This window comes from Alosa pseudoharengus, unplaced genomic scaffold (assembly GCF_046254945.1).
Source record: "Alosa pseudoharengus isolate Yale_2024_CS ecotype anadromous, Long Island Sound unplaced genomic scaffold, YU_APseudo_1.1 YU_APseudo_1.1_scf_4, whole genome shotgun sequence".
Taxonomy (NCBI): domain Eukaryota; kingdom Metazoa; phylum Chordata; class Actinopteri; order Clupeiformes; family Clupeidae; genus Alosa; species Alosa pseudoharengus.
The window spans coordinates 3690383-3717990 of NW_027468774.1; the positions used below are offsets into that span (position 1 = coordinate 3690383).

The 27608-nt window shown below is 42.4% G+C and overlaps 1 protein-coding gene and 1 long non-coding RNA gene across 3 annotated transcripts in view; one reads left to right on the forward strand and one right to left on the reverse strand.

The window, feature by feature from the left end:
* The window catches only part of lama3 (laminin, alpha 3), a 51308-nt gene extending 29117 nt beyond the window's left edge, over positions 1–22191 (reverse strand). For both annotated transcript variants that reach the window (XM_076266946.1, XM_076266945.1), the window contains exons 1-12: positions 21799–22191; positions 14062–14142; positions 13621–13724; positions 13036–13071; positions 12232–12383; positions 11831–11941; positions 10481–10592; positions 7622–7795; positions 5977–6170; positions 5022–5138; positions 3743–3888; positions 724–865 (exon numbers count right to left, since the gene is read on the reverse strand). In XM_076266946.1, the coding sequence (XP_076123061.1) occupies positions 724–865; positions 3743–3888; positions 5022–5138; positions 5977–6170; positions 7622–7795; positions 10481–10592; positions 11831–11941; positions 12232–12383; positions 13036–13071; positions 13621–13724; positions 14062–14126 (1353 nt within the window). In that variant the 5' untranslated portion in view covers positions 14127–14142; positions 21799–22191. The remainder of the gene's footprint in view (positions 1–723; positions 866–3742; positions 3889–5021; positions 5139–5976; positions 6171–7621; positions 7796–10480; positions 10593–11830; positions 11942–12231; positions 12384–13035; positions 13072–13620; positions 13725–14061; positions 14143–21798) is intronic.
* On the forward strand, positions 3758–5969 carry LOC143103145 (uncharacterized). The gene is made up of 3 exons (XR_012982732.1): positions 3758–3843; positions 5073–5173; positions 5644–5969. It is a non-coding gene; the product is annotated as an uncharacterized LOC143103145 (long non-coding RNA).
* Positions 22192–27608: the final 5417 nt, after the last annotated feature.

A 27608-nucleotide genomic window follows, 5' to 3' on the forward strand; every position in this document is an offset into this window, starting at 1 on the left:
GTAAATCATCTGATCATCTAATAAAAACAGATATCTAGGCTATATATAAAATGTATTTTATATTTGGCCTGCTATGAAATCATGTATTCAGCTCAGCTTTAAGAAACTCAAATAGCCTAGATGCATGCTTAGCATTTTGTGATCATTAAGGCTACTTTCACAAACTCTTAGTCAGCTGTCCTCTGATTTACCAATATCAAGGCGATATTTGTAACATTTATTTTGTATTTGGCCCGTTATGAAATCATGTGGAACAATTTAAACACATTGTAAAACTTAAAGCCCAAATTTGGAGACATGCATGTAAAAATTTGCTGCAAATTCAAAACTGGATTACTCTGGAATGGCTAACTGTACAGGGGAATGCTTTACACCTTTGAGTTCGGTAAGGTCTGCTGTTTATCCTGATATATGGTTTGTCATGTGTTGAGGGAAGAGTTCACAAAGTATTCCACCAAGGCCGTTGTGGCCGCCGTGAAAATTCCAACCCTGGTTACAACCAATGGGGCTTTCAGCAAACACACCCTTGGTTTTTTAATGCCATTTTGAGTTGCTATTGGGAAATACGTTTGACCTCTAGCCCTGATATCAGGGCATTTCCCAAACAGCAATGATCCTGAATCATGAAACTGCCCTGCTGGCAGAGGATAAGTTCACACACACACACACACACACACACACACACACACACACACACACACACACACACACACAGTGTCTCACCTCCAATGCCCTCTCTGCTGCCTCCTTGGCATCCCTGGCAGAAGCCTCAGCCTCCTCAATGGCCTTAATGATGTTTGAGTAGCCACTGATGGCCTGCATGGAGTCCCGCACGCTTGAGCCGTTCACCACTCTCTGCAGTTCCCTGTGGCCACAACAACCAGGCGCCTTTAAAACCAACGGCCCTCACATGACCTCTGACCTCAGACTTCACTACAGTGGTTCTCAAACTTTTTCTGTCATTCCCCACTTTAGAGGTGGGGAATTTTCAAGCCCCACCTGACCCCATCAACCAGGCACAATGGTAATATTGTTTTTTTGGAATTTTGGTTCCACATAGAAATTCCTGTGTAGGCCTCCTGGATCAGATGTTTTTTTTAATTCATATGTCGGTCTGTTTATGACTCCTATGTTTGTGTGAGGCTATTTTGTTTTGAATCTATGATGGTCTTCCTTAATGTCAATGTTAATGGCAATATTAAAGATAAGCACCAAAAAAACAAATGTCCTCCTGTTCATTGCGCCCCATGTCTCTATTCCCCACTAGTGGGGCCCACCCCACACTTTGAGAAACACTGCTTTACTATATAATGAATTACAAGGAGATTCCCTGAACTGGGGATGCACAGGCTGCCATGACAGAACCCCTAGGGTTCTGTCATGGCCGCCTGTGCATCCGTTTTGTGCAGGCATGTACATAATTGCTTAGTAAAGAAGCCAAGCAGAACAACTGGCAGTTACAGTATGTATGCATTTCATAAAACAGACTCACTGTGAACTGCTTACATAAACTGCACGTTGTTCTGCTTAGCCACCATGTGTTTCGACACCACCCCTATGGTGCAAATCGGACTGGAAAGTTGTTGACAGTTTATGTATGCGATCCACAGAGAGAGTCTGTTTTATAGACTGCATACATAAACTGCCAGTGGTACCGCGGCTCTGTTGGCTAATGTCCAGATGTTATGCTGATTGCAGATCATTTTTAATGACGGTACTGTGTTTCTCTCTGTCTTACTCTCTCTCCCTCTCTCTTTCTCTCTCTCTCTCTCACACACACACTCTTTTTCTATCACTCTCAAGCAGAACAGCTGGCCACACAATGAGCTATGCAGGGCCGGCGATTGCTATAGGCGAGCTAGGCAATTGCCTAGGGCGACAAATGTGTTGGGGGCGCTCTCTAGCGTCGCCCTTAGGCCTACTTCCCATTAATCATAGAATTAGAAAAACAAGCGAATTAAAACATGTTTATTAAACATGATCATCCTAGGCGCCCTATAGTTTCTGAAGTTCATTTGCTGCGCTCTCGCGGCACTTCAGTAGCCTACATGTAGAATGGTCGCAGCCCCTACTCGCAGTTTCCCCAAATATTAACAAAGTAGCACTCACAAAAACTGTTCGGAAGTCGCAACTATATCTAGTCTATATTTGCAACAATAGAGGGAATTACGCGTTTTGGCACCCCCAAACTCTGGGTGTTTCTTATGTATACAACTCTTGCGTGCATTCGGCCACTGACTTTCCAGCTGGGTCTCCAACATGCGCTTGCCGCCTTGCCAGAGCTGACACACGCTACTACATTTGAACACAATTGTTGCCGCGACTCGAGGCATTCCAGCCTACGAAATAATAAAAAGTAAATCATGCATAATTTAAAAATAACTCAATAGGCTACTTGGCTATGCAATAAGGTTTCCATTACAGCACCGCGGACGGTCAATGAACGCATGAAAGCGGATGGTTTGTTTGAAATCCCTACACTCTTTCAACTACATGGAATGTAATAGTGATCATCCAATACCTCCCTAGATTTCAGTGCCCTTCAGTCCCAACATTTAACTATATAATCAAACAGTCCAAAAGTAAATTAAATATCAAACTAAACCGAAAATGTCATGCTTTTGAAGGCCTACTGTATCAGTATGCCGCTCCAAGAAACGCATGTCTCAAAATAAAACTCATAAGAAATAAAGGGCTGTCTCGAATACAATCCTGCCCCTAAAGGCCTGTACTTTGTCTTAAGACTCCGGCCAAAATTTGAGGATTTACAGTATCTAAGTAGACAAACTGGCTTCAGATATCCAACAGAGTGAATACGAGATTGTGCAGTCTTAGCTGTGGTTAGTGATGTGATGCTGTTAATGGGGAGTTTTACATAGCCTAGCGTAAACCTATAGGTTATTATTTATTTGGCGTACTTACAGTATAAGGCTTTTTTCCTTATCAAAAGTGAGGGGGACGACTGATCTCTTCAACACTGCGGGGATTTGGCGCTTGTCGCTGTGTGTGTGACAGAAGAGGAATGGGAGAATGCGTATAACAAAAAAAAAAAAGCTTAGCTTACTAGCGATTTACGTGCAAATGGGAGAATCCAATGAAAATGACAATGAAGCACTAAACAGATGCTGAAAAAAGCACTGGTATTTCGCACGGCAAAAGTGGCGGGGTCCAAACTAACAATTCTAAAAAGTGGGTGGGACACCTCCCACCCTCGTATAATGGCTCCGACGCCCATGGGGGGGGGGCGCAAAACTCAATCTCGCCTAGGGCAACCAAAGGGCTAGAACCGGCCCTGGAGCTATGTATTTGCTATGTTAAAGCTGCAGTTGGCAAGTCTGACAGATTGAGGGGACTTTGCCAAAATTTTGAATGTTTACAACTCTCATGCCCCTCCCCCACTACCACCGAGCACCCTCTCATCGAGTTTGTGCTTGTCAGTGAGCACCAGACTGTGATTGACAGTCAGATATCACATAGCTCTGCTCTGATTGGACCAGAAGAACCTGTGGAGCTGTGGATTTTTGCAAAACAAACAGCAGGCTCTAGGTGGAGGTAGAAGTGTGTTTTTTTTTCTAAAACCGGCTGATTTATGTTGTTCTTTTGGAGCTTAGTGTTGGTTTCAGTGAATATAATCAAAAAAATCTTGCCAACTGCAGCTTTAATGCTTAAGTTCATATTGCTTTGATACATGATCTGTATGTAGTCTGCTTCTGGTGACCCTGGTGAGCTCAGGCTGGCTTACATTGAGAAGGTCATGGCCAGATCGCTGAGGTTCTGTGCGTGGATCTCAGCCTGATGCACAAGGTCCGCAATATACAGCAGGGAGTCGAGTATCTTAACAAGGTAAGTTTTCGCTCCATCCAACTGTGCTGCCAAATGTTCATACTCCTGAAAGACAGAAGATTAAGGAGAAGAAACAAACAAGGAGAGAATGAAGGAAGGAAGAGAGAAAGAAAGAGATAGAGAGAGAACAAGGATGGGAGGGAAAGAGATAGAGAGAGAACAAGGATGGGAGGGAAAGAGATAGAGAGAGAACAAGGATGGGAGGGAAAGGTACTCTTATGTCTTTATCCAGTCCAAGCGGGCATGCATTCTCAACTGACATAAATTCAAACAGTGATTTGGCAGTAGATATTGCACTGATTTATTTCCTAACCACTGGCTGACCTTGTAGACATTATTTAGATAATTGGAAAGATTTGATCTAGTACCGTAACCAGGGAAGGAACGAAGGAATTAAGAGAAAGTACAGTATGACATGTCTTATGGACTTGTGTTGATATTGAGATTTCCTTTCCCTTGTTGTAATAACGGCACTGTGTGATGTGTGCTGTCTTATGCTCTTACGTGAGATTTTCTTTCCCCTTATGAAGTATATATACTCTTTTGATCCCGTAAGGGAAATTTGGTCTCTGCATTATCCCAATCCGTGAATTAGTGAAACATACACAGCACATAGTGAATACACAGTGAGGTGAAGCACACACTAACCCGGAGCAGTGAGCTGCCTGCTACAGCGGCGCTCGGGGAGCAGTGAGGGGTTAGGTGCCTTGCTCAAGGGCACTTCAGCCATGGATGTGGACATGGGAGAGCAGTGCTCAACCACTTCCCCCGCCCACATTTTTCCTACTGGGTCGGGGATCGAACCGGCAACCCTTCGGTTACAAACCCGAAGCCCTAACCAGTAGGCCACGGCTGCCCCCATTATGAAGTAAGATCATACTACAACCTGCTCAACAGGGAAAGTGTGACTTACCATTGTGCTGCTCTGTAGCACACACAGCAGGTGATATGTGACTTATTGTCATGCTGTCCTGTTACAGGTTCAGTGGGTGATATGTGACTTACTGTCCTGTTAGCCTACATGCTTAGAAGGTGATATGTGACCTGTTCTGCTCTCCTGTAACATGTTTAGGTGATATGACTTAATGTCTTGCTGTCGTGTAACATGTTTACTGTAGGTGATGTGACTTAATGTCTTGCTGTCGTGTAACATGTTTACTGTAGGTGTTGTGACTTACCGTCTTGCTGTCCTGTAACATGCTCAGCAGATCTGAAATATTTCCCAGCAGCTCCCTTGCCATCAGCTGGTCGGCGTTGATCAAGTCTCTCTCCTCCGTCAGTTCTGTTGCGCGGGACTGACACAGTGCAGCAGAGAGGCACAAATGAAAGAGTAAGAAATACCTCCCAGCACCTGAACTTCTAATGGCATTTTGAGTCTGTTTGAAGGCAAACAGGCACATTTAGCTGATGCCCCAGACCTAGCACTGCAGCACACTGGGAGCACTAGCTACAGCTTCTCCAGTTCGGCAGCACCGATTTTGTTCGTTTTTGTTTTCCTGTATCGACAGTACTCGGCAACGTCTAGCGGTCAAGATCCATGTGAAAGTAATGTATGGAAACTAGGGAAAGTAATGTGGCTACTTCAGTGAATCAGCTGAAACCAAGCGTGTTTTATACAGCAATGCCATTTAATTAGTGTTATAACCAAGCTTGTTTTATACAGCAATCCCATTTAATTAGTGCTATACTTCAAGAACATCCATATGTGTAAACACACATTGCTAATTGAATTGATAATATATCGTTAAAACTACATAATACAATTTAATTATGCTATTTACGCATGTTTCTTAATTGCAGGATCAGACTCTAAAATAATTGATTCTTAATGGATTGATTATTAATTGCAGTTGTCTCTAAAAGAAGATATATCAGTAAGCATGTTTTGTTAATTGAAGATGTAAGTGTTTGATCTAAGCACGCTTTGTTTATTAAATGCAGAACCAAATAATGTCTCTAGAGTAATTGATTTACACATGTTTTTATTAAATGTAGATTCAGATATGTCTCTATAGTGCTTGATCTAATCGTGTTTTATTCAGCGAATGCAGGATCGGACACTAAAGTACTGAATCTAAGTGAGTGCTGAATCTAAGGCCGTATCGGAGGCCCTCTGAGGCCTTCCTGCCGTACCTGTAGTTTTCGGAGGGTGGTCTCGCTCTGGTTGTTGATGTGGTGTGTACGCCGCAACAGGTCCTCGGCGTGTCTCAAGGCCTGCTGCAGATCCCTCAGCGCAGCCAGATCCCTCATGAGAGACCCCCCAATCCTGTCTGCCAACGCCTGATTGGTGCTCAAAGGATCCGTGAGATTCCGAATGATGTCAAGCACTGCCATGGCAACACAGAATGTAAATTCTGTTACACTCACCTACCTAATACATGTAAACATATTGTGAACATACTGTGTATAAACATATTGCTGAGGCCTAACCTACCCTCATATATCACAATGTGTCCTACAGCATGTTTATATTTAGGCATTCTACATGTCTTGAAAAGGAGGGAAAAGAGAGAGAAAGAGAGAGAGAGTAAAAAGGAGAGAGGAAGAGAGCAACGTGTTCTACATCTGAAGGCAAATTTATCACAAATACTATGAGTGCTGAAAATGTATATTTGATGCACATATTTTAGGTTAATGTACGTCTCCTTAACTTGTTCAACAAACTGTGATCCAACTGTTGAATGTGTAAACAAAGCTTGAAACTATTTGTACCTGCGGTTTACTGGCCGCCACAATACCACCATTACATGATAAGGCTAATCTAGTACATTGATCTTAGAAAATTAGGTCGGGCAGGAGGTGGAGGAGGAAACAGTGGTGGAAAACAACAGCAGGCTTAGTGACAGCAGGCTCCTGTGCCTCCTCAGGTAACTTAACTTTATAACATATAACCACAATATAGCAAAACCCAGTGGGATTCTCAGGCACCCCTACTTCACAGTATGTCATATAATCTTGCTATGGCAGATGTCATATTCTGTCATACATACTTAAAACAGTGTCAAGTCACCATATACAAAATAAATAATTCTGAAGTGTTACATGTTGCTCTATATTTTTGTTTTTTTTTGTTACTGTTCTGCTTTAGAATAGCTGCACCTGTGAAAACAACTCAATCAACTTGGGCAAATTTCTAACCTTCTGTGAGATATTAATAATTGTGACATTGAGCTTTAATGGCATATACAATTTAGAGAGTTGCCTTGATAATCACTGCGCTCAAGCTAAAAACCGAGTCTGAAAAACAGAGTATGACTGTTGTAGAGCATAGAATGCTCTCTATCCACAAATAATCTGTTGAGCCATTCTATTCCTTTATGTTTCTTAGCAGAACAATGTGAAAAATAGAAACTGGGCATGTGACAAAACGTTGTGCAGCATTGTACTACAGCACAGAACTGCTTCACTCTCTTGAGTGTTTCTACTTGAAAACAAAGTAATCAAATTTATTATGCTGCTGAGGTTCGCGTCACATGCAGTTACGATACCATGTTATGAAGCTTCAAAGAGCTTGTGCACTTCCCTCTCTCCCCTCCTCTACCTCCGTCTTCTCTACTTCCCTCTCTCCCCTCGTCTTCCTCCTTATTCTATCACTTTCTCCTTTGACTACACTCTCATCCTTTGGTATCAGTGTTGATTTAAGTTTAAATGAATTAATTCCTACCTAAGGTGTCCACTGCACTGTAGCTTCAGACCTCATTTTTGTAGGTCGCTTTGCATAAAAAGCGTCTGCTAAATGAACACATGTAAATGAAGATAAAGTCCGGTTGGTTCTCACGGTTCTGGGCCTGCCGGAGCTCTGTGCGGGCCGCTGTCATTTGGGCCGCGCAGTTCCGACCTCTCATCTCCTGGACCATCCGCTCAGCCTCCCACAGCATCCGGGCAGCGGCCTCCTCGGGCACCAGGCCACCGCTGGAGCTCTGATTAGCCCTGCGGATCTCCTCCAGGAGCTCTAAGGGAGACGCAAGGAGAACCATATTACTGATTAGCCCTGCGGATCTCCTCCAGGAGCTCTAAGGGAGACGAAAGGAGAACCATATTACTGTAGCCGCCATATTGGCAGATAACAAACATGAACATGCCATTAGGAATGGACAAAGAGACAAAGAGAGGGGGGATGGAGAGAGAGAAAGAAGAGAGAGGGGGGGGAGATGGAGAGAGAGAAGGAGAGAGAAGGAGAGATAGAGGGGGGTGAGATGGAGAGAGAGGGGGGGATGGAGATGGAGAGAGAGAGGGGGGGAGATGGAGAGAGAGAGGGGGGGAGATAGAGAGAGAGAAGGAGAGAGAAGGAGAGAGAGGGGGGGATGGAGAGAGGGACTGATATTAAGCAACATAATGGCTGATATCATACTTGAGAACATGCCATTAGAAATGGACAGAGAGAGAGAGAGAGAGAAGGACAGAGTGAGTGAATGATATTACAGTTTTTTTGATTGCTAAGATGCACTTAAAGCTGCTGTTGGCAAGTCTGACAGATTGAGGGGACTTAGCCAAAATTTTACTTAGCCAGACTGTGATTGACAGTCAGATCTCACACAGCCCTGATTGGACCAGAAGAACTGGAAGCTGTGGAATTTTGCAAAACAAATAAAAGGCTCTAGGTGGACGTAGAAGTGCGGGTTTTTTTATAAACCAGTGCTAGATAATAAATTGAGTTTCCAGACTAATTCAGAAGCCATCTATAAGAAGGTCCAACAGTGTCTCTACTTTTTAAGAAAAATGAATTCATGTAATGTATGCACAAAAATGATGACTTTATTTTTTATTGAGTCAGTACTTACCTCCTCTATCATTGTATGGTTTGGTAATCTAAACCTTACGGAGCGAAACAAGCTGGGTCGGCGTTACTTAACCTTACGGAGCGAAACAAGCTGGGTCGGCGTTGCTGTCAGTGTTGCTGGCAAGGTTATAGGAGCGATTCAGTGTCCACCGTCATGTCCTGCACTGTGTTTTATTTAATGTACTGGTCTTGTCTATCTGTGTTGTAATACTGTCATCATTTATCATCTTGTGTGTTGTGTTGTTGGTTGTGTGTCTTGATACCTAGCTGCAACTTAATTTCCCCCTGTGGGATATTACATTTTGAATTGACTTGACTTGACTTGACTTGGTATTTAGTAAGGTTCCCCTTTCACAGTAAAGTGCTTTGGGTGCCTTAATAAAACACTACATGTTGTTAATACTGTTATAAAACAGCTTAGCTGTACTGTACTTGAACTGTTTGTAACTGATAATGGCTGATAACATACATAAGTACTTGTCATTAAGAATAGGGGAGGGAGAGAGATAGAGAGAGGGAGAGAGAGAGAAAGAGAGATAGACGGGGAGAACGGGGTAAGTTGAGCATAGGGGTAAGAGGAGCCACCCCTTTTTTCTGGGAAACCGTAAACAAATGTTTATCATGTGACAGTATTTTAAGGAAGAAGGAATAATTCCTTACAATCTGTCGAGAGGTACAGCACATGGCAAATGGTAAAAATATATGTGTAAAAATATGATTTTTTGCTCTCCAAGTGGATTCCATTCATGTCCAGTGTTAGGTTAGGTTGATTTAGAGAAAATGTGATTAGAGCATTCAGATGCATTACACCAATTGGTGCCCTTTTAAGCTATGATGTGAGGGCTAAATAAAATAATGAATGTTACCTTAGCTTGTTTTGAGAAGCATTTTCTTTCAAAATGGAGGTTGTGGGGTGAGATGACTGCCGAGACATATTTCTTTACTCTTATAAGTTATCAAAGAGTTGTAGAACACTTTAGGTTACAAAACAAAATCTCTTGGACACATTAGAATGACGAATGTAAAAAAATGTCTAATTTTACCCCGTTCTCCCCTACTGATATTGACTGATATCATAATATGTAAAATGGGGAAGGGGGAGATAGGCCAATATAAACAGACTAATAAACATATCAGAGCCATAAGAGACATCAAACACATAGACCATCACAGAAACAGGAGGTAAACAGAAAAGAGGAGATAAACAGAAAAGTTGGTCTATATCTAGCCATCATGTAGTGTTTAGATTATGCTACTGATTGTGCAGTTCATCTGTTCATATCTAAACCAGTTTAACAGGTCTCATGAAGAAAAGAAAAACCCCAGTCTTAAAGGAGAACTCGGAGAACTATGGAACATAGATTTCCATTTTCTTGAGGTCACTGAGTACTGTCGGTACAAAGAAAAACGAAAACAATTGGTTTTACCTAGCTCGAGTTGCTACAGCCAACAGCTCGGGGCAGCCGTGGCCTACTGGTTAGGGCTTCAGACTTGTGGCCGGAGGGTTGCCGGTTCAAACCCCGACCAGTAGGACCGGCTGAAGTGCACCTAACCCCGATCACTGCTCCCCGAGCACCGCTGTAGCAGGCAGCTAGCTGTGTTGTGATTCGTGTGTGCTTCACCTCACTCTGTGTTTCACTAATTTATGGATTGGGATAAATACAGAGACCAAATTTCCATCACAGAATCAAAAGAGTATTTATCCTAAAGCAGCCAGGCAGCTAGCGCTACACTCCCTGGGGGCATGTTCACGAGCCGCCATGTTTTAAAATGTGTGTCTATGTCTTTAAAAGTGTGCACAACCCACATTGTGTTTCTGTTTTGTTTTAGTGCAGAAGAGGTGAAAGGCCTGTTTACCCTGTATATTGTGAAAAAGATCTTCCGCTCTGTTAAGCAGTTCCTGGCTTCTGTGTTTGCTGTGGGTCACATTCCTCAACAAACCTTCTGATGCAGGGACGAGCTTTTTAGCCTGTACAAACACAAACCCCCATATCAGTGAAAGATGTATCCGGTAAAAAAAAATGCAAGAACTGCCAAGCAAAACATAAGCGGCAGAACATGAGGGAAATTAGTTGCTTTCAGTTACAGAGGTTTGTGGAAATTTCCCACACAGGATCAAAAGAGTATATATACTTATACTGAGTTTCTTTGATCAACGCTGATCCTGAGATAGAAGCAGATTGGTTGGGGAGCACATCAAAGTGGCTATAACTACATACTTGTAAATAAATGTATTTATTGGGGCATCGATGATACATTCTGGATAAGATGTATTCAAGCATGGTTGGACAGAGTACTGTAACTATGGTTGAGTATGCGCTCTGACTGCCATAGCAAAAAGCCTGGCTTTGCGGTCAAGTTGCAGGTTTAGTACCCCGGAGATCCGTGTTCGAGGTCAGATGGGGTGACAGCTCTCTCCCCTCATGTAATCTTCCCCACATGTAATCATCCATAGCGGTATCTTTCATCTATCATCTGCTCTGCTCTTTCCAATTCTCATTCCGGTAACACTTTACTTGACGGGTGAGTTCATAACACATTCATAGCTCCTGTCATAAACTACACATAAAGCATTCATGACTGTTTCATGAGACATGACTCAACATTCATACCAAACCTTTCATGAATGTGGAAGACAGAACGATGACAACTTGTCAAAATAAAAGTCCATCAATCGCAAAGCAGCATTGCCGTTTTTATAAATATTTCATGAATATCTTATGAAGTCTGTATCGAATGTCACTTTACACAAGTTGTTTATACAAGTTGTGAAGTATTCGTAATCACTGAGTTTAACACTGGGAGGTAAACTAGCCTACATTCAGCTGACTAGCATTTGTGTAACCTGGAGTGGTTGGACATTCCAAGTAGCAAAAGATGAGAAATCATCTGCAAAGGTTACATCATAAAACAAATACATTTTTATGAAACAAAAATTTGCTTGACTATGTTCTGTCTTTTTGCCACTGGACTAGCCCATTGACACGTGACGTGATCAGGTAAGAAGTTTAGAACAAAAACGGCAATACTGCTTTGCGATTGATGGACTTTTCAGCTATGAATGTGTTATGACCTCACCTGTCAAGTAAAGTGTTACCCTAATTCCAATGCATTTTATTCAATCACTTCTATCAAACAGTTCATCCATTCTATAGTATGTGATGGTCGTCCTAGCAGCCACTAAGCAGGTACAGTAGGTAGCCTAACCTTGTTGTCCAGGGCAACCAGGTCCTCATCTATGGTCCTCATGTCTGACTCCAACTGCTTGACCTTGGGCTCCAGGGAAATGACAGAGGCATTGAACTCGCCTAACAGCTCCTGAGAGAGGGATAGAGAGGGGATAGAAAGATAAGCATCTTGGACAAAATGTTAAATGGATGAATGGATGGACAGATGAAAGATATTGTGAAACTGTGATAGAAAGCTGTTGTAAGTTATCCTAACAGTAATGAGTGAATGAATGAACGAACGAATGAATGAATGAATGAATGAATTAATGAATGAATGGATGGATGAATAAATGGATGGATGGATGGATGGATGGATGGATGGATGAATGAATGAATGAAAGCTGTTGTGAAGCTGTGAGGAGGTCTGTTGTCTGTTACCCTGGTGACAGTGATGGCCGCCTCCAGCCTCTTGAGCTGGGCGAGGGGGATGCTGTTGCCATGGAGCTTCTCCAGCTGGGCCTTCAGAAGGGACAGCTCAGCGTCCATCCCCTCCAGATCCTTCATCAGGACCACCACACACACATCACACTCTACACCACAGGACAAGGAGGTGGGTTACACACCCATTACACTCTAACATCACACTCTAACATCACACTCTAACATCAACATCACACTCTAACATCACACTCTAACATCACACTCTACACCACAGGACAGGGAGGTGGGTTATACACACATGGAATAATACACAGCTCTCATAATACATCACTTGAATCACCACAGGACAGGGAGGTGTATTACAGACACAAAGAGTGAAACAGCTGTCACACTCCACACCACAGGACAGGGGCGTGTGTTATGTACATATAGAATAATACATACCTACTGTATCAAACTCTGTAGATAGGTGTAACTGGGTATATTACACACATGTAGAAATCTGTACATACAAATCTGGACAGAAGAGCCTTGTCGGATTTTTAAAAACATTTTTTTATCTAAAGCACATTGTAAGACGGACCCTTGTGTATGAAATGTGCTATATAAATAAACTTGACCTGCAGTTGACTTATCTCAACCTGCACATTCTCTGAAAATTAGGGACTTTTTCTACCCGTCACTCTGTTTATCACCGTGCTGTCTCTCATGGTGGTGGTAATGCAGTTATGATAACATAACTGTTTGTGTGGAGGCAAGGTAATATGTTTTGTGGTAAACATGACAAATGGCATGACAAACCTTGGCAGTCGTCCGAACCATTAGGATTCTCGCACTCTGAGAACAACAAAAACAAGACATTTAGTCGAAGGCTTGCTGGGTAGCAACTAGTGTTTCTCTTCAGACCAAGGACCACTTAACCAATAAAAAAAAAAAACTCACGGACCACCTAGCTAAAACAAAAAAGTAGACCTACTTCAACTGTATATTACACAATAGGCCTAATCACTGAACCACCTTGCTAATTGTCTTTGCACCTTGCTTATTGTGTCAGAGGATTCATATGATTTCAACCGGAGTAGCTTACATTGGTTCAAGTTGGTTCAATATTGCAAACAACTCATCTATATTATATTTTACCACGTCTGCTCACGGACCACTTGGGATAGCTTGCGGACCACCAGTGGTCCCCGGACCACACTTTGAGAAACACTGCCCTAGACCCAGATGAGGAAGCTATTATCACTGCAAAGGGGGGATCAACTCTCTTTTAATGACTACGGATTCAGAATGGGATGTCATTGAAGTTCCTGTGGGTGTAATGGCAAGCGTCCCAATACTTTTGTCCACATAGTGTAGCACAAATTACACTCAATCAATCATTACCTCCAGTTGTAGGGTGACACTTATTGGGGTCACCATGGTGACAGTTACATGGCTGGCACTTCCCATGTGGTAATAGTGGGTTACCATAGTAACCAGGTGCGCACCTATATCACAAGAGAAATAAAAAAAAAAAAACATATTCACAACATTTAGAATATCTACATAAATCTTCACATACTACTTATGTTTTTAAAAATATTATTTTTTAAAGCTCTTACAAAGGTTGAAGGTTTTTGGTCAAAATGAACAAAATGAAATCGCCAACAAACCATAAGAATTACAAACCCAAGACTGAGGTCTAAGATGCAGAAGGGAAAATAGCTGAGGGAGGTTTCATTCACGGGACGTGTGTGTGTGTGTGTGTGTGTGTGTGTGTGTGTGTGTGTGTGTGTTATACTTCCAGCCTGCCAGTGGTTCACTCCAAAATCAAAAGATACTCACTTTTCACATTTTGTTCCAGCATAGCCTTGCTTACAAACGCATTCAAACACGTTGCCAACTTGCATACACCCCAATGCAAAACTAGAGAGAGAGAGAGAGAGAGGGAGAGAATGAGACCGAAGTATAGAGGCTGCATACTGCACATCACTGAAGCACTAAGTTCACAGAGTGCAACCTCCCTATTAGTTAATCAATGTTAGCCAGCACAGCCCATATCAACAGTTAAATACAGTTACATTCAGACCTAAATAAAAAAATAAAAAAAAATAGATAAATAATAAATCACTCTTTAAATAAATCATTTTAGAGTGTACCACTCAGGTAGGATTACAGTGTTTCAACTCAAACAAAAAATATTACTTAATGTATTTTAAGTGTGTAACATGCAAGAAATGGCGATTAAAGGCCTGTGTCCACCAATCGCGTTTTTTACGCCAACGGCAGCTATTTTCTATACAAATCCTATGAAGTTCAGCGTTCACAGCGCTCAGCGCTCCTCGGCGGAAAAAGGCCCTCGCCGCTGAGCATTTTTTTCCGCAGCGCTCATAGCGCTGAAAGTTGAAATCTCTCTTGCTAGCCAATTGAAAGCAAGGAAGAGGGCGGGACCTACACTGTCAACAATGTTGGTAGTGGCAGAGGAAAACTCAATCAGCCAAGTCCTATGTGACTAAATATTAAAGGTGCTCTAAGCGATGCTGGGTAACGTCACTTCCGTTGACTTTCAAACATAACAGAGAGCTTTCTCGCTACTTCCTCCCCCTCCCTCCCGTGCTGCTCCCGTGCAATTGAAACTCTCCTAAACGCGCATCTCGTCTGTGATTTGCTGGAACAGTTTGTTATGTTTTTATGGGCTAGAGGTCAGGTTGTTTTTGTTGCCGTGTTTGGAGCCTGGGCTGTCCACAGAGATCGCGTTTTTTTACAGTGTATTCAGGACACAGACAGCTAGCGGCTGGTTAGGTGATGTTTGCAGTAAGTGACAAAATGTTTTAGCCTAAAAAACCCGTCGCTTAGAGCACCTTTAAACTACTGCTGCAAACCTAACGCAAATTACAAAGCCTAGAGCAGGGGTGGGCAAACTGCAGCCCGTGGGCCGGATCTGGGCCGCCAAGCACTTTCATCCGGCCAGTCGAGCATTTCATTTGGTTATCAGGCTGCTCGCTATTTTTTTCTGCGTTAGAGATGACATTGGTTAGCTTTACTGTAAACTGCTTTTCACTCTCCTTAGAGAACGTTTACAATGTCAATGTCAAAACATCATGGATAGGCCTACTCTTATCTCCTTTGCAGCAGATCTAACGTGAACGTTATGCGATCCATTTAATTGGGAACGCGTCTATGGTATAAAATTCTCGCCAAAAGTTTTCTGTACCTGTACCAAAGTTTTGTGCTTGTAAGAATATTTTGTGCTCGTAAAAAATATTTGTGTACATGTACGATTTTTGCACGCACGGATTTTCCATTTGCAAGTGCGCATCTGTTTTCTACAGACATGAAACAGATCTACGGGTACGAAACGAATTTACAAGTACAAAACTTTTTTACAAATTTTCCCAAAACAGCCAATCACAGCACTGCTTACTGAACGGACAGTCAGCCGATCAGCTCACTTCTTTAATTCTGAAACGCTGGACATCTCTGGGTACATCCATGTAAACACTACAGTCAGAAGAGGTGAAACAAGTATTGGCTGGGCTAAGCTAACGTCAAAGATACTACTTTTATCAACTGTCTCTGCTAACGTTACGTGAAAGCACCGCACATATAACATGGGAAATACAAAGGGAGGGAGGGAAGGGAGTCAGCCTAAAGCCACCCTGAACTTTTTTGGTCATGTAGCAGTAACTGTTATGTTCTAGCTAGCTTAGGTAACAAGCTAACTTAGCTAACAAGCAAACAGCTCAACTTAACTCTATTCCTTCCCTACTATGAATCTAATATCATTAACTAGAACTAATAAACAGTATAGTTTAAAACGCGAGCACTGGATAGGTAATTAGAAGGTAACAATAGGTAATGGCAGCTAACTGGGCTAGTATTGGCTGGGCTAAGCTAACGTCAAAGATACTATCAACTGTCTCTGCTAACGTTACGTGAAAGCACCGCACATTAACGTGGGAAATACAAAGGGAGGAATGACTAGTCGGAAAACACTAACACAATAACTATACAGAACAATTATATCATTAATAATAAAACTAATGATCTGAATTTTATTAGTTCTACTTAATGATATTAGATTCATAGTAGGGAAGGAATAGAGTTAAGTTGAGCTGTTTGCTTGTTAGCTAAGATAGCTCTTCTTTTTTAAGTGTTTCACCTCTTCTGAACTGTGGTGTTTACATGGATGTACCAAGAGCTGTATTTTCTATGTCCAGCGTTTCAGAATTAAAGAAGCGAGCTGATCGGCTGACTGGCCGTTCAGTAAGCAGTGCTGTGATTGGCTGTTTTGGGAAAAGTTGTAAAAAAGTTTTGTACTTGTACATTAGTTTCATACCCGTAGATCTGTTTCATGTCTGTAGAAAACAGATGCGCACTTGCAAATGGAAAATCCGTGCGTGCAAATATCGTTCGCAAAATTCACAAAAAAAAATTCTACACAGTGAGAAAACGGATTTGAAGATGTACAAACCATTTTTACATGCACAAAATATTTTTACAGATACAAATTATTTTTACATGTACACAAATCATTTTTACGAGCACAAAATATTCTTACAAGCACAAAACTTTGGTACAGGTACAGAAAACTTTTGGCGAGAATTTTATACCATATGCGTCTGCACTCACGAGAGGTAGAGAGAGCGGTAGGTTCCAGCTGGCTTGTCATTGTTGATAATTGATATCTCCTTCTTATAAGAAACTTTTAAAAGGAAATCATGAAGGCAACAGTAGTTCCCACTACTGACCATTTAAAGGAGAATTCCGGTGTGATTTTGACCTAAAGTGTTTTGAAACATGATACCGAGTGTCAGGGCCCTCGGAAGTCTACCAATGAAGTGTGGAGATATATTGAGCCTCGTAAATGGTGTAAAACAGTGATTTATTTGCATGGCTATGCCGATGCCCAAGGCACCACCATTGACCGCCTTGTTGGTAGCATCGGCTAACTAGCGCCAGATTTCGGAGTGCAGGGGACAAGCCGAGATGGGCTATGAGACATACGTTCACACTCGGTATCATGTTTCAAAACACTAGGTCAAAATCACACCGGAATTCTCCTTTAAGAACTGTGAGAGGGCCCAGCCATAGGTACAGCACTAGCCATAGCAGAGCGGGCAGAAGATCCATGAGAAATAAACGTGAATTGTACTTAAAGAGACAGTGCACAATTTATACATTTGTTAAACAGCATTAAATTAAAACTAATACTTTTGATACTAAATGATAGGCTATAAAAAATTAACCTTTTTATGTTTGTGTTGTTGGGTTGGGTTGTTGTGCGGCCCGCCGGTCAATTTTCAAAACCCAATGTGGCCCTTGAGCCAAAAAGTATGCCCACCCCTGGCCTAGAGGGATGACCTATTCAATTGCAATGCCAAATTAACTCCTTTTGTCGGTCAAAGTCATATTTAGTGAGCTGAGTCCTGGGGGTCGTTTCTAGAAAGCATCGTTTGCTAACTTGCGTCGCAACCTTGGTAGTACGCTCCATCATTCTTGGATTTGGTGTTTCTAGAAAGGGTAGTTCGAACTCTCAATCGCAAACAAGGACGCAAAGTTTGGTCGTTTGAACTACTGCCCCTAGGCAGTCGCACTTGTGTCGTTCCTTGGTAGTTCCTGTTGGTGTCCGGAGCGCCTAACCAAAAATCACAACCGCCTAACCAAAATTTGCGAAGTGGATGTTTATCTCGTGACTCAATGATTGATCTATCCTGTAGCTTAATTTTGATTAAGACACTGACTCCCCTACTTGGCTCATTCTTGCTATTTATGTTAATTCAAGTATTGCCTTGCTTTTAGTATTATAATCTTCACAGTCCCTTACATCAGCAGTGATAAATAGTGTAGTGGCTAAAGCAGATGACTTATTATCCCAACGTTGTAGGTTCGATTTTCTTATGATGTGAGATTGTCCTCTTGCTTCTCGCTACCTGCAGGTGAACTAGTGTGACATTCAATTGTTTTTGACTGATGTATTGTAGGCCTACCTATGGTCTCTCGATGTAGAGTAACTATATACATAAATATGTATGGTCAAAACCTATTGTTGTGTCTCGTAGGCCTATTCTTAGTCAGAGATGAAAAGAAGACATAGGACGCGAACTCCAGCCGAGCGCTCAGTGCACTGACGCGCTGCCGTTAAGCCACGAGACAGTTGATATGCTATGGGATACCCAGACATTTGTCCAGGCTATATATTTTTTCCAACATAGATATTTAACACAAATAATGACTCATATTGGTCTGCTTAAATTAACTGTTTTATATGCTTGCAATAGGTTTAGGTTTTGGCTGATGGCAATGACAATGCCAGCATAAATCACTCGGTTTAGATTAGAAAAGTGTCGACATAGGCCGTGACAGAACATTTCTAGGGGGTGGGGTATTATACGTTGCCACTGTTTCCACCAATGATATGTATCGCTGCATCATCAACAAAGTTGTTGGAACTACGGTGTTCGAACGTCGGAGGTAGTGAATTGCGACACAGGTACGATGCTTTCTGGAAACAGGTGTAACAGTGTCGTTGTTTGGTCGCAAGTTGCGTCGTACCATGGTGGTTGAGCAACGTCGTTGCTAACTTTTCTAGAAACGACCCCCTGAACGATTGCTGCCATTTCAGTTAGCTAGTTAGCTAGCATTAGGCAATGTTCCAAAAAGACGTGTTGGCAGACGTTTTTGGTAACATAGCAACAATAAACACTTGACCGAAGCGCTCTGAAAATGAGGTTGAGGGCACTGTCACCGCAAAAAACTTGATTGGTGGACACTAATATAGAGTGTACTTTTGATGAATGTACAGTTTTTTCTTCATTCTTGCATATGCATGATATTTGGTCTTTACTCAAAAAGTGCATTGGTCCTGAGGCTTTGCACATTTTTTTTTTCATTTTCAAGTGCAGTGATACTGTGTGCTCACAGCCATATTTCACAAAGATCTCTGTTTCTTAAGGTCACCAAGTACTGTCGGTACCTTTTTTTAGAAAAAAAAAGCAGCCAACAGCTAGAGCAACCAGGCAGCTACAGTGCTACATTCTGGGGGCATAATCATATTCGTACCAACAGTAGTCTACTCTGCGACCTTGAGAAACAAAGATCTAGGTGAAAAATGGCCAGAATTCCCCTTTAATGCAACTCTAATCTTGCTCATTGTCTGGCTAATTGTCTGGCAGTTGAGTAGAGATAAGCCATGAGCTTATAGGGAAGTGTTTACTTATTGGTACAGTCACAATAGAAATCCCTGCAAACCTCTAATCTGTACAGTAGGTAGTGGAGACTGACAGCTGATATGAATGGAACATTAATAACCTCTGCTGTGGGATAAGCTCTTCAAGAACTCGAGTCCCATTAGGCTTTTACAGATTCTGCTGTACCGGAGGCATTTGTTTACACCTAACTATTTGCATCGCAAGAGATGAAAAAATGTTGTTTAGATGAACCCGTTTCTAATGAAAGTAACACGCAGTGACATCATTGTGTTGTCGTGTCGGATGTCACTACACTTTAACCATGTCCATCGCTGTAGTGCACGCTTTCACCCAGAGGTCAGTGCACACCGGGACACCAGTGCACCAGCACACATGAAACTTTCCATCCTTGTGTGTGTGTGTTTGTTTGTTTTTCTAAGCCCCACTAGGCTGATAAGGCCAATAAGAGTTTCGGCTACTCCCAAGCCCGTAGCCAGTACTTTTCAAATACTGAGCTGTGAGCACATAGTAGCCTATCACTGCACTTGATAATGAAGGCTGGCGGGGAAATTTAGGGGGTTCTTTCGAGCCCATACCACACACACACACACACATACACACAATGACGTAGAACCATAGATTTGTTCAGTTTATATGTATAATGTTTTGCTTATATTTGAACCTACATACTTTCCCACAATATTCAGATGCACCTGTATATCTCAAAAGCCTTTTCCCAAATTGGCTTTGGATATTTATACTGAACCCTGCTCAATCATTAAGAATGTTCTGCACTGTTTCATTTATAATTTGCAGGGTCATAGGCTGCAGAGCTTTTAGGCTACCTTCTACCTTCTTCTCATCTTGACTCTCACTCATTTGGGAGGGCCCTTCACCTATCATTTCCCTCTCTTCCTCTTTCTCCTCAACTGCCTGATTTCTATTTCCTGTATTGGATTTATTAAACCAACAAGTCTCTAAATTACTGACCAGTAATTGATATAATTTGACAATAGGTTATGTTTGGGCCATATGAGATAATATCCATCATCACAACATTGATGTTCCATTCTAAATATCATTAATATACCTTAATTTTCAGTGCAGGTTAGCTAACTGCATCTCCACTGAATTTCAACATAACATTTTCATTACAGGTTAGCATCTCATTGGTAGCCCTATTTCATCTTTATTGTATGGGTAAGGCTATTTGCACCCCTGGTACAATTAGCAGTGTATGCTATTCGTACCCTGGTGCAATTAGAAGTGAATTATATTCGTACCCCGGTGCACACAGTAATGTGTTCTATTAATACCCCGTCTGGTACAAATATCAATGTATGCTATTTGCACCCCTGTGCATTTACTCTGGCATATTGATCACACAATGTAATAAAAAAACGAGCAACATGTTTTTGTTGTTACGTCACAGGGTGTGAATAGCTCAGCTGTGTAATAGACACTCTGAATAAGGTATGCTGTTTGCATCAATGTATAGTTAGAAGTGGATGCTATTCGTACCCTGGTGTATAGTAATGTATGCTATTTACACCCTGGTGCATGAACTAGCTAATTGTTGCAATCAAAACTTCCGTTTGAGAATCGATTTATTGTTCAAATTGCGCGCCTTCTCTCCAGAGACGTTGGTACACGTGCACACTCACTCTGCCAAAACACATCAAGAATTGAACCCCAGTCTCCCACATGCTAAACCATGTCTGTAACCACTGTACTATCTACAGTACTTCCACACCTAAATAAGTGTTTGCAGGTAGTCTATAGGCCTGAGCGTCATATTCACGAAATTCCTGTTAACTAACAAACTGACGGTTGTATCTGTTCACGTGAGCAACGTCTTTTTGTTGTTATGTCACAGGGTGTGAATAGCTCAGCTGAATGGCCAAGGCTATTTGTACCAGGGGTGTAAATAGACACTCTGTTATTGTATTCAACCATTACCTTTCTCACCTTCCCTGCTCAACTTCTGCTGGCTTTCCAAACGTTAACTTTGTCGCAGCCTTTGTTCAGGTCAAGATTACTGGCAGAAAATGAACAAACCGTCAAGTTTATTTATTTAATACAATAGATTTGTGGGTAGGCCTATTGAATTTCATGTGAGCTGCGTTGTGTTCGTTAATTAGTTTAGGACACTCCGCGATAGCCGAGTCGACTTTACTTTCGTTTGTCAGAGGTATCTGCAACGACGTGTCACGTGACGGTCTCTTCGGCTTTTTGTAGGCTACTTAATAAATTAAAACAAAACTTGAAGATATAAATACCGAGGACATGACCTCGGTGTCCTCTATGGTAGCTACAGCCATGGCTACTCCCCTTCTGCATGTGTGTGTGTGTGTGTATCTGTGTGTGTGTGTGTGTGTGTGTGTTTCCAAACCTGTTGGATGGCACAGAAAAGGGGCACGGACACAGCTTGCATGTTCTTTGAGCCGCATCACCATAGTAACCCTCAGCACAGTGTTGGCAGTGGTCACCTGCAGTGTTGTGCTGGCAATCCTGAACACACACACAGTTATACTTTACATACTAAAACATTGCAATGCAATAATCATCATTTAGCTGATGTTGTCATCCACAGCGAATTCTTTGGAATCAATTCACAACCTGCAGGTGTTCCATCTGGAATCCCAGATCCGTAACAACTAGACCACCCCCACCTAAGACCGAAACCACCCCTAACACCTAGACCACCTCTAAGTGATTATCTTACCGAGATACAGGAAATATAGGTTCTCTTCCAGTCGATCCACTCAACATCACCACAATAGGCTTTTACAGAAGGTATTTCATTGTTTCCCAAGAAAGATGGGGCATGAGACCCATACTGGATCTGAGACGATTGAATGGGCATCTAAAGAATCTCCCATTTTGTATGCTTACTCACAAACAAATTGTTCACAGTGACTAGCTTGCGACGCTAGATTTAAAAGACCACTAACTGGCCACTGACAGAGGCCAGAGACTTTCTAATGAAGAAACACAGCACTCGAAGAATCTCCCATAGAAATGTATGGGGTTAGTATCTCCCATAGAAATATATGGGGTTAGATTGTAACGCAAACATGGCAGTCATCTACACATATTCCGCCCCTTCTGCCGTCAAAAGTTGACATGTGAATACATCGTGCCAATCATGTGGTACAGTATGTTGTGAATACATCGTGCCAATCATGTGCTGTGATCTCGCAGCTGAAGCGAGGTTGGTATGTTGTGATTTGTGAAGCATTGCGCATGCAGCTGTACCTGAAATAGATGCCCGATAAGTGCCCAAAAAGCGTTGTAATATGACCGCCAAGTGGAGGGACTTGCCTAAAAGGACTTTGCAGAGGCTAGGTTTTTGTGCCCCTTGCGGGTACTGAGACATTATGTCAAGCGCACTTACAAAAGACGGAGCAGTTACTTGGTGCTTCCTTCAGTGCACAGAGATTTCTTATCATTTTATAAACATGGCGGATTGTGTCCACTGTCCAGTGTATCACAACTTCATCATCAAAGGAGTGTCTTCGCTCTAGTGCTTTTGCATTTTAGCTATCCCAGTTTTAGTGTTCTGCCTTATGGTTTCAAAGACCTTAAGTTACAACAGAACAGAGCAGAGCAGCAGACAGACAGCAAACAGAGCAGAGAGAGATTGGCATGATGCTGCCAGCTAGATAATGTTTACTTGATAATGCCCACACGGGAAGAAGGCAAGACGGCTCGATAAGGCTGAAGAAGACTAGGAAGCAGACGCAGGAAGAAGACTAGAGCAAGAAATGAAAGGCAACAGAGTGATAGAATGAAGAGGGGACCCGTATCCTCTTTTTTATTTTTTGATTAAACAATTCTGCAGCCTGCGGGTCTTCTTAGTACAGAGCCAGTGAACTGTGCTGAGAGATTCCAGGAGAGAAAATCCACTAAAAATGTGGCATCAGCGGGGGGTGGGGGGGGGGGGGTTCTGGGGTAGAGAAGTGAAATAATCCCGGCCAAATTCTAAAAGTTTGGGGGTGGAATTGTGTTTCAGCAAAAGTAGGGGTGCTAACACCCCCCCCCACACACACACACACACACACTCTGCTGGCAACACCCATGGAAACAGGCACAGAGAGAAAAGGAAAGGAAAACAGAGAGAGAGAGAGAGACATCACATAGAAATCAGAGACACTATCACAGCATTCTGAAGTCCAGGTATGTCTGGATGACACCGTCCCCTGCCAGAGACCATGATGCAATGGATTCAGATGTCAGGCTGCTGCTCACTGGCATGAGTCCTATCAGATTGTAACCTGAAGATACAGTCGGCAACATTTGGTTGTTCCCAGATAGCAAGAGGCCAGTGGTGAGTTGCCATTTTTCTCATCGGTTTACAAGTCCACTGTCAGCCCAACCAGTGGCGCAAAAAGTGGGTATGCGCTATATGCGGCGCATAGGGGTGCAGCTCCATGGGGGCGCCAAAGCGATGGTAAAAAAAAAAAAATAATATATTTGGTATATATGGTAGCTACTGCTGTCCGTTTCTTAATCATTTCAACATTTTCTCAATGTTCTATAACATTTTAGAGGACTAACAGGCTAGAGTAGGCGCCCTATCTCATAAGATTCCATCTTAGAATTTTGACATAGAAGAGGGAGTGGGGGCGCCGTGAACGCTGGGCGAGCAGTAGGCCTACGAGTAGTGAGTTGCCGTCTATGAAAAAAGATGGATACAGCAAAAAAAAGCTGTTGACGACTAAAAATAGAAAAAGAAAGAGGGAAAAGGAGATGGCATGTCAAGGGATGCAACAGCAGTTAAATAAGTGGACGGTGAAAGGCAACAGGTAGGATTTAAAGTGATGACGTCTGTACTTGGAGGCTTGCAAATATGAATGTTAACAGACTAACTAGCGTTTGTTAAGCATAATGCCGATTGAAACATACTGTAGCCTATTCCATTCAGATAGCTAGGTGGCTACCATGCTCATACTGCACTTTTAATGGCCAACTGCAAACAGAAATGTCACACTAGCAACAACTCATTTCATGATTACATTTCCTAACAATGAAGACTCCTTGTAATAACTTAATATTGTGTTGTCAATGTGTTTGCAAACAAACAAGGCTAGAGTGCCTATCAGCCTTATCCATTGTGAGCAATAGCTGGCAAAAGGACGTTATGAGAACCGTTTAGACTCTCTTAATGTGGCAATATTTATCAATACTTATCAATAACATCAAGTTAAACATTAAATTGGCAGCATTTCTTTAAAACATATTCAATAGACACTAATGCATAGTAATAGTGTAAATTATTGGCCTTTTGTTTTGCTTTAGTTGTTTGTGTTTTTTTTTTTTTTTTTTGGGGGGGGGGCAATATTGTTGTTGCATACCCCTCAAAAATGGGTAGCTGCGCCCCTGAGCCCAACCAATTTTGAGGTGGTCAAGGTGGTCAAAACACTTTTTTGTTTAGAATTTGTTCTTCTTTATTGATTTGAATATTGTATGTATTTATGTTATTTAATATTAATTGTAATAGATTCAAGAGATTCATTTGTCACTTGCATATTTGCACAGAAACAAAAAGCAGTGAAATGAGGGATTGTGACAGCAACTCCATGCTGTACAAAGCAGCTCCATGCTGTACAAAGCAGCTCCATGCTGTACAAAGCAACTCCATGCTGTACAAAGCAGCTCCATGCTGTACAAAGCAACTCCATGCTGTACAAAGCAACTCCATGCTGTGCAAAGCAGCTCCATGCTGTACAAAGCAACTCCATGCTGTACAAAGCAACTCCATGCTGTGCAAAGCAGCTCCATGCTGTACAAAGGGGAAAAGGTAGAAAAAGTAGAAGAGCAAGGGGAAAAAACAATAAGTAAAATAAGATTAAAAAAAAATAAGGTGAGCCTGAAATTAAATAAATACAAATAAATAAATGCTTTAATGGGCTTATAAAAAAGGTAAAAAAGTGCTGGAACAGTTATGCATGGCCCGTATGGCTTGGGGGAAGAAGCTCCTTCTTAGTCTTTCAGTTCTGGCTTTGAAGGAGGCACTTTCCTACTGGCAACGGCTGGTGTAAATGTCCTGTAACCCAGGTAGTTTAGTCCTGACAACTCTCTCAGCACATCCGATCACTCTGTGCAGGTCCATTTTATCCTGAGAGCTGCTATTTCAGTACCATGCGTTATGTTCCCAGAAGTAACAGACATTATCGTGGCAGAGTAGAAGCTCTTCAGCAGTTCTGTGGACATTCTGAATTTCCTCAGCCTTCTGAGCGGATACAGGCGCTCTCTTGCCTTCTGAGCGGATACAGGCGCTCTCTTGCCTTCTGAGTTGATACAGGCGCTCTCTTGCCTTCTGAGCGGATACAGGCGCTCTCTTGCCTTTTTCACTTGGTTGGAGATGTGGACATTCTGAATTTCCTCAGCCTTCTGAGCGGATACAGGCGCTCTCTTGCCTTCTGAGTTGATACAGGCGCTCTCTTGCCTTTTTCACTTGGTTGGAGATGTGGACATTCTGAATTTCCTCAGCCTTCTGAGCGGATACAGGCGCTCTCTTGCCTTCTGAGTTGATACAGGCGCTCTCTTGCCTTCTGAGCGGATACAGGCGCTCTCTTGCCTTCTGAGCGGATACAGGCGCTCTCTTGCCTTCTGAGGTGATACAGGCGCTCTCTTGCCTTCTGAGCGGATACAGGCGCTCTCTTGCCTTTTTCACTTGGTTGGAGATGTGGACATTCTGAATTTCCTCAGCCTTCTGAGGTGATACAGGCGCTCTCTTGCCTTTTTCACTTGGTTGGAGATGTGTGATGTCAACGAAAGATCCTCAGAGATGTTTACACCAAGGTATCTAAAGCTGTCCACTCTCTCTCTACAGGGGCACCATACATTTCCAGTGGAGCGTGACTCTGCTTCTTTCGTCTGAAGTCTACCACCAGTTCCTTGGTTTTAGAGACATTCAGTTCTAGGCTTTCCTTACACCATGATGTCAGCTCCTCAACTTCATTCAGATAGGCTGTCTCATCGTTGTTGGCGATGAGTCCTATGACCACTGTATCGTCCACAGCTTTACAATGGAGTTGAAGCTGTGATGAACAGACAATGTCCTTCACACATCTCTCAAAACATTTCATCACCATGGATGTCAAGGGCGGTAATCATTTAAGCTGGCAGTGTTGGACTTCTCAGGCACAGCAGGCATAATGGAATAATACAATCTGATAGGACTCATAATAGGGACAAATTGAAGATGGTTGTAAACACTGGTGCCAGCTGATCAGCACAGGATTTTAACAGCTGCCCAGGAATGCCGTCTGGTCCAGCAGCCTTCCTGCTGTTCGTGCCGTCTGGTCCAGCAGCCTCTCCTGCTGTTCGTGCCGTCTGGTCCAGCAGCCTCTCCTGCTGTTCGTGCCGTCTGGTCCAGCAGCCTTCCTGCTGTTCGCTCCCCTAAGAGCTCCTCTCATGTCATGCTCAGAAACGGAGAGTGACTGACCATTGGTCGGATAGCATGTTACTGTTGCACCGATGTTAAAACTGACTGCAGGACTAACATCGTTGTTGCTGTTTAGATCCACTGGCAGTGTAATATAATTACGCCAATGTGGCTTTGCCTCACTAACCTGATTGAAGCCAAAGATTTTAGAATGCTGTACAAGAAACAGCCTCATTTCTATCTTAATATCTATGGGGCTAAGCAAAGAAGTGGGACAGTTTTGGTCTAGGTGAAAGTGAAAGAGAGTGAGATACAGAGATAAAGAGAGATTGGTAGAATTGGTATTGTATTCTATTCTATTCTATCAATCTCTCTCTCTATCTCTGTATTAACTCTGGTAGTAGTGTAGAGAAAGTGAGATAGAGTGAGAAAGAAAATCAATAGACCAGATAAAACAGATTCGTCATAAGAATTAACAGAGGCCTAGATGTACTAATAATTACCACCAAATTACTGCCTGTTTCTGATACTTTTTGCACCTTAAAAATGACAACCTATGTACAAATCTGATCGCACGTGGGAGGTGATGAGAGCTTGTTTACGTAATGAAGTGGCAGCTTAGTAAATTCCACAAAATATGACAAAGCTCAGTGTTCACTTTCAGCGTATAGAAAAACTTGGTATTAGCACTTTGTACATCCGGCCCAGAGAATCTAACAAGAAACGAGAACAGGGAGAGGAAAACCACTAATACAGGAACCTCTGAAGGGAAATATGGAACAATAACCCAGCCAGACGTGACAAAGAAG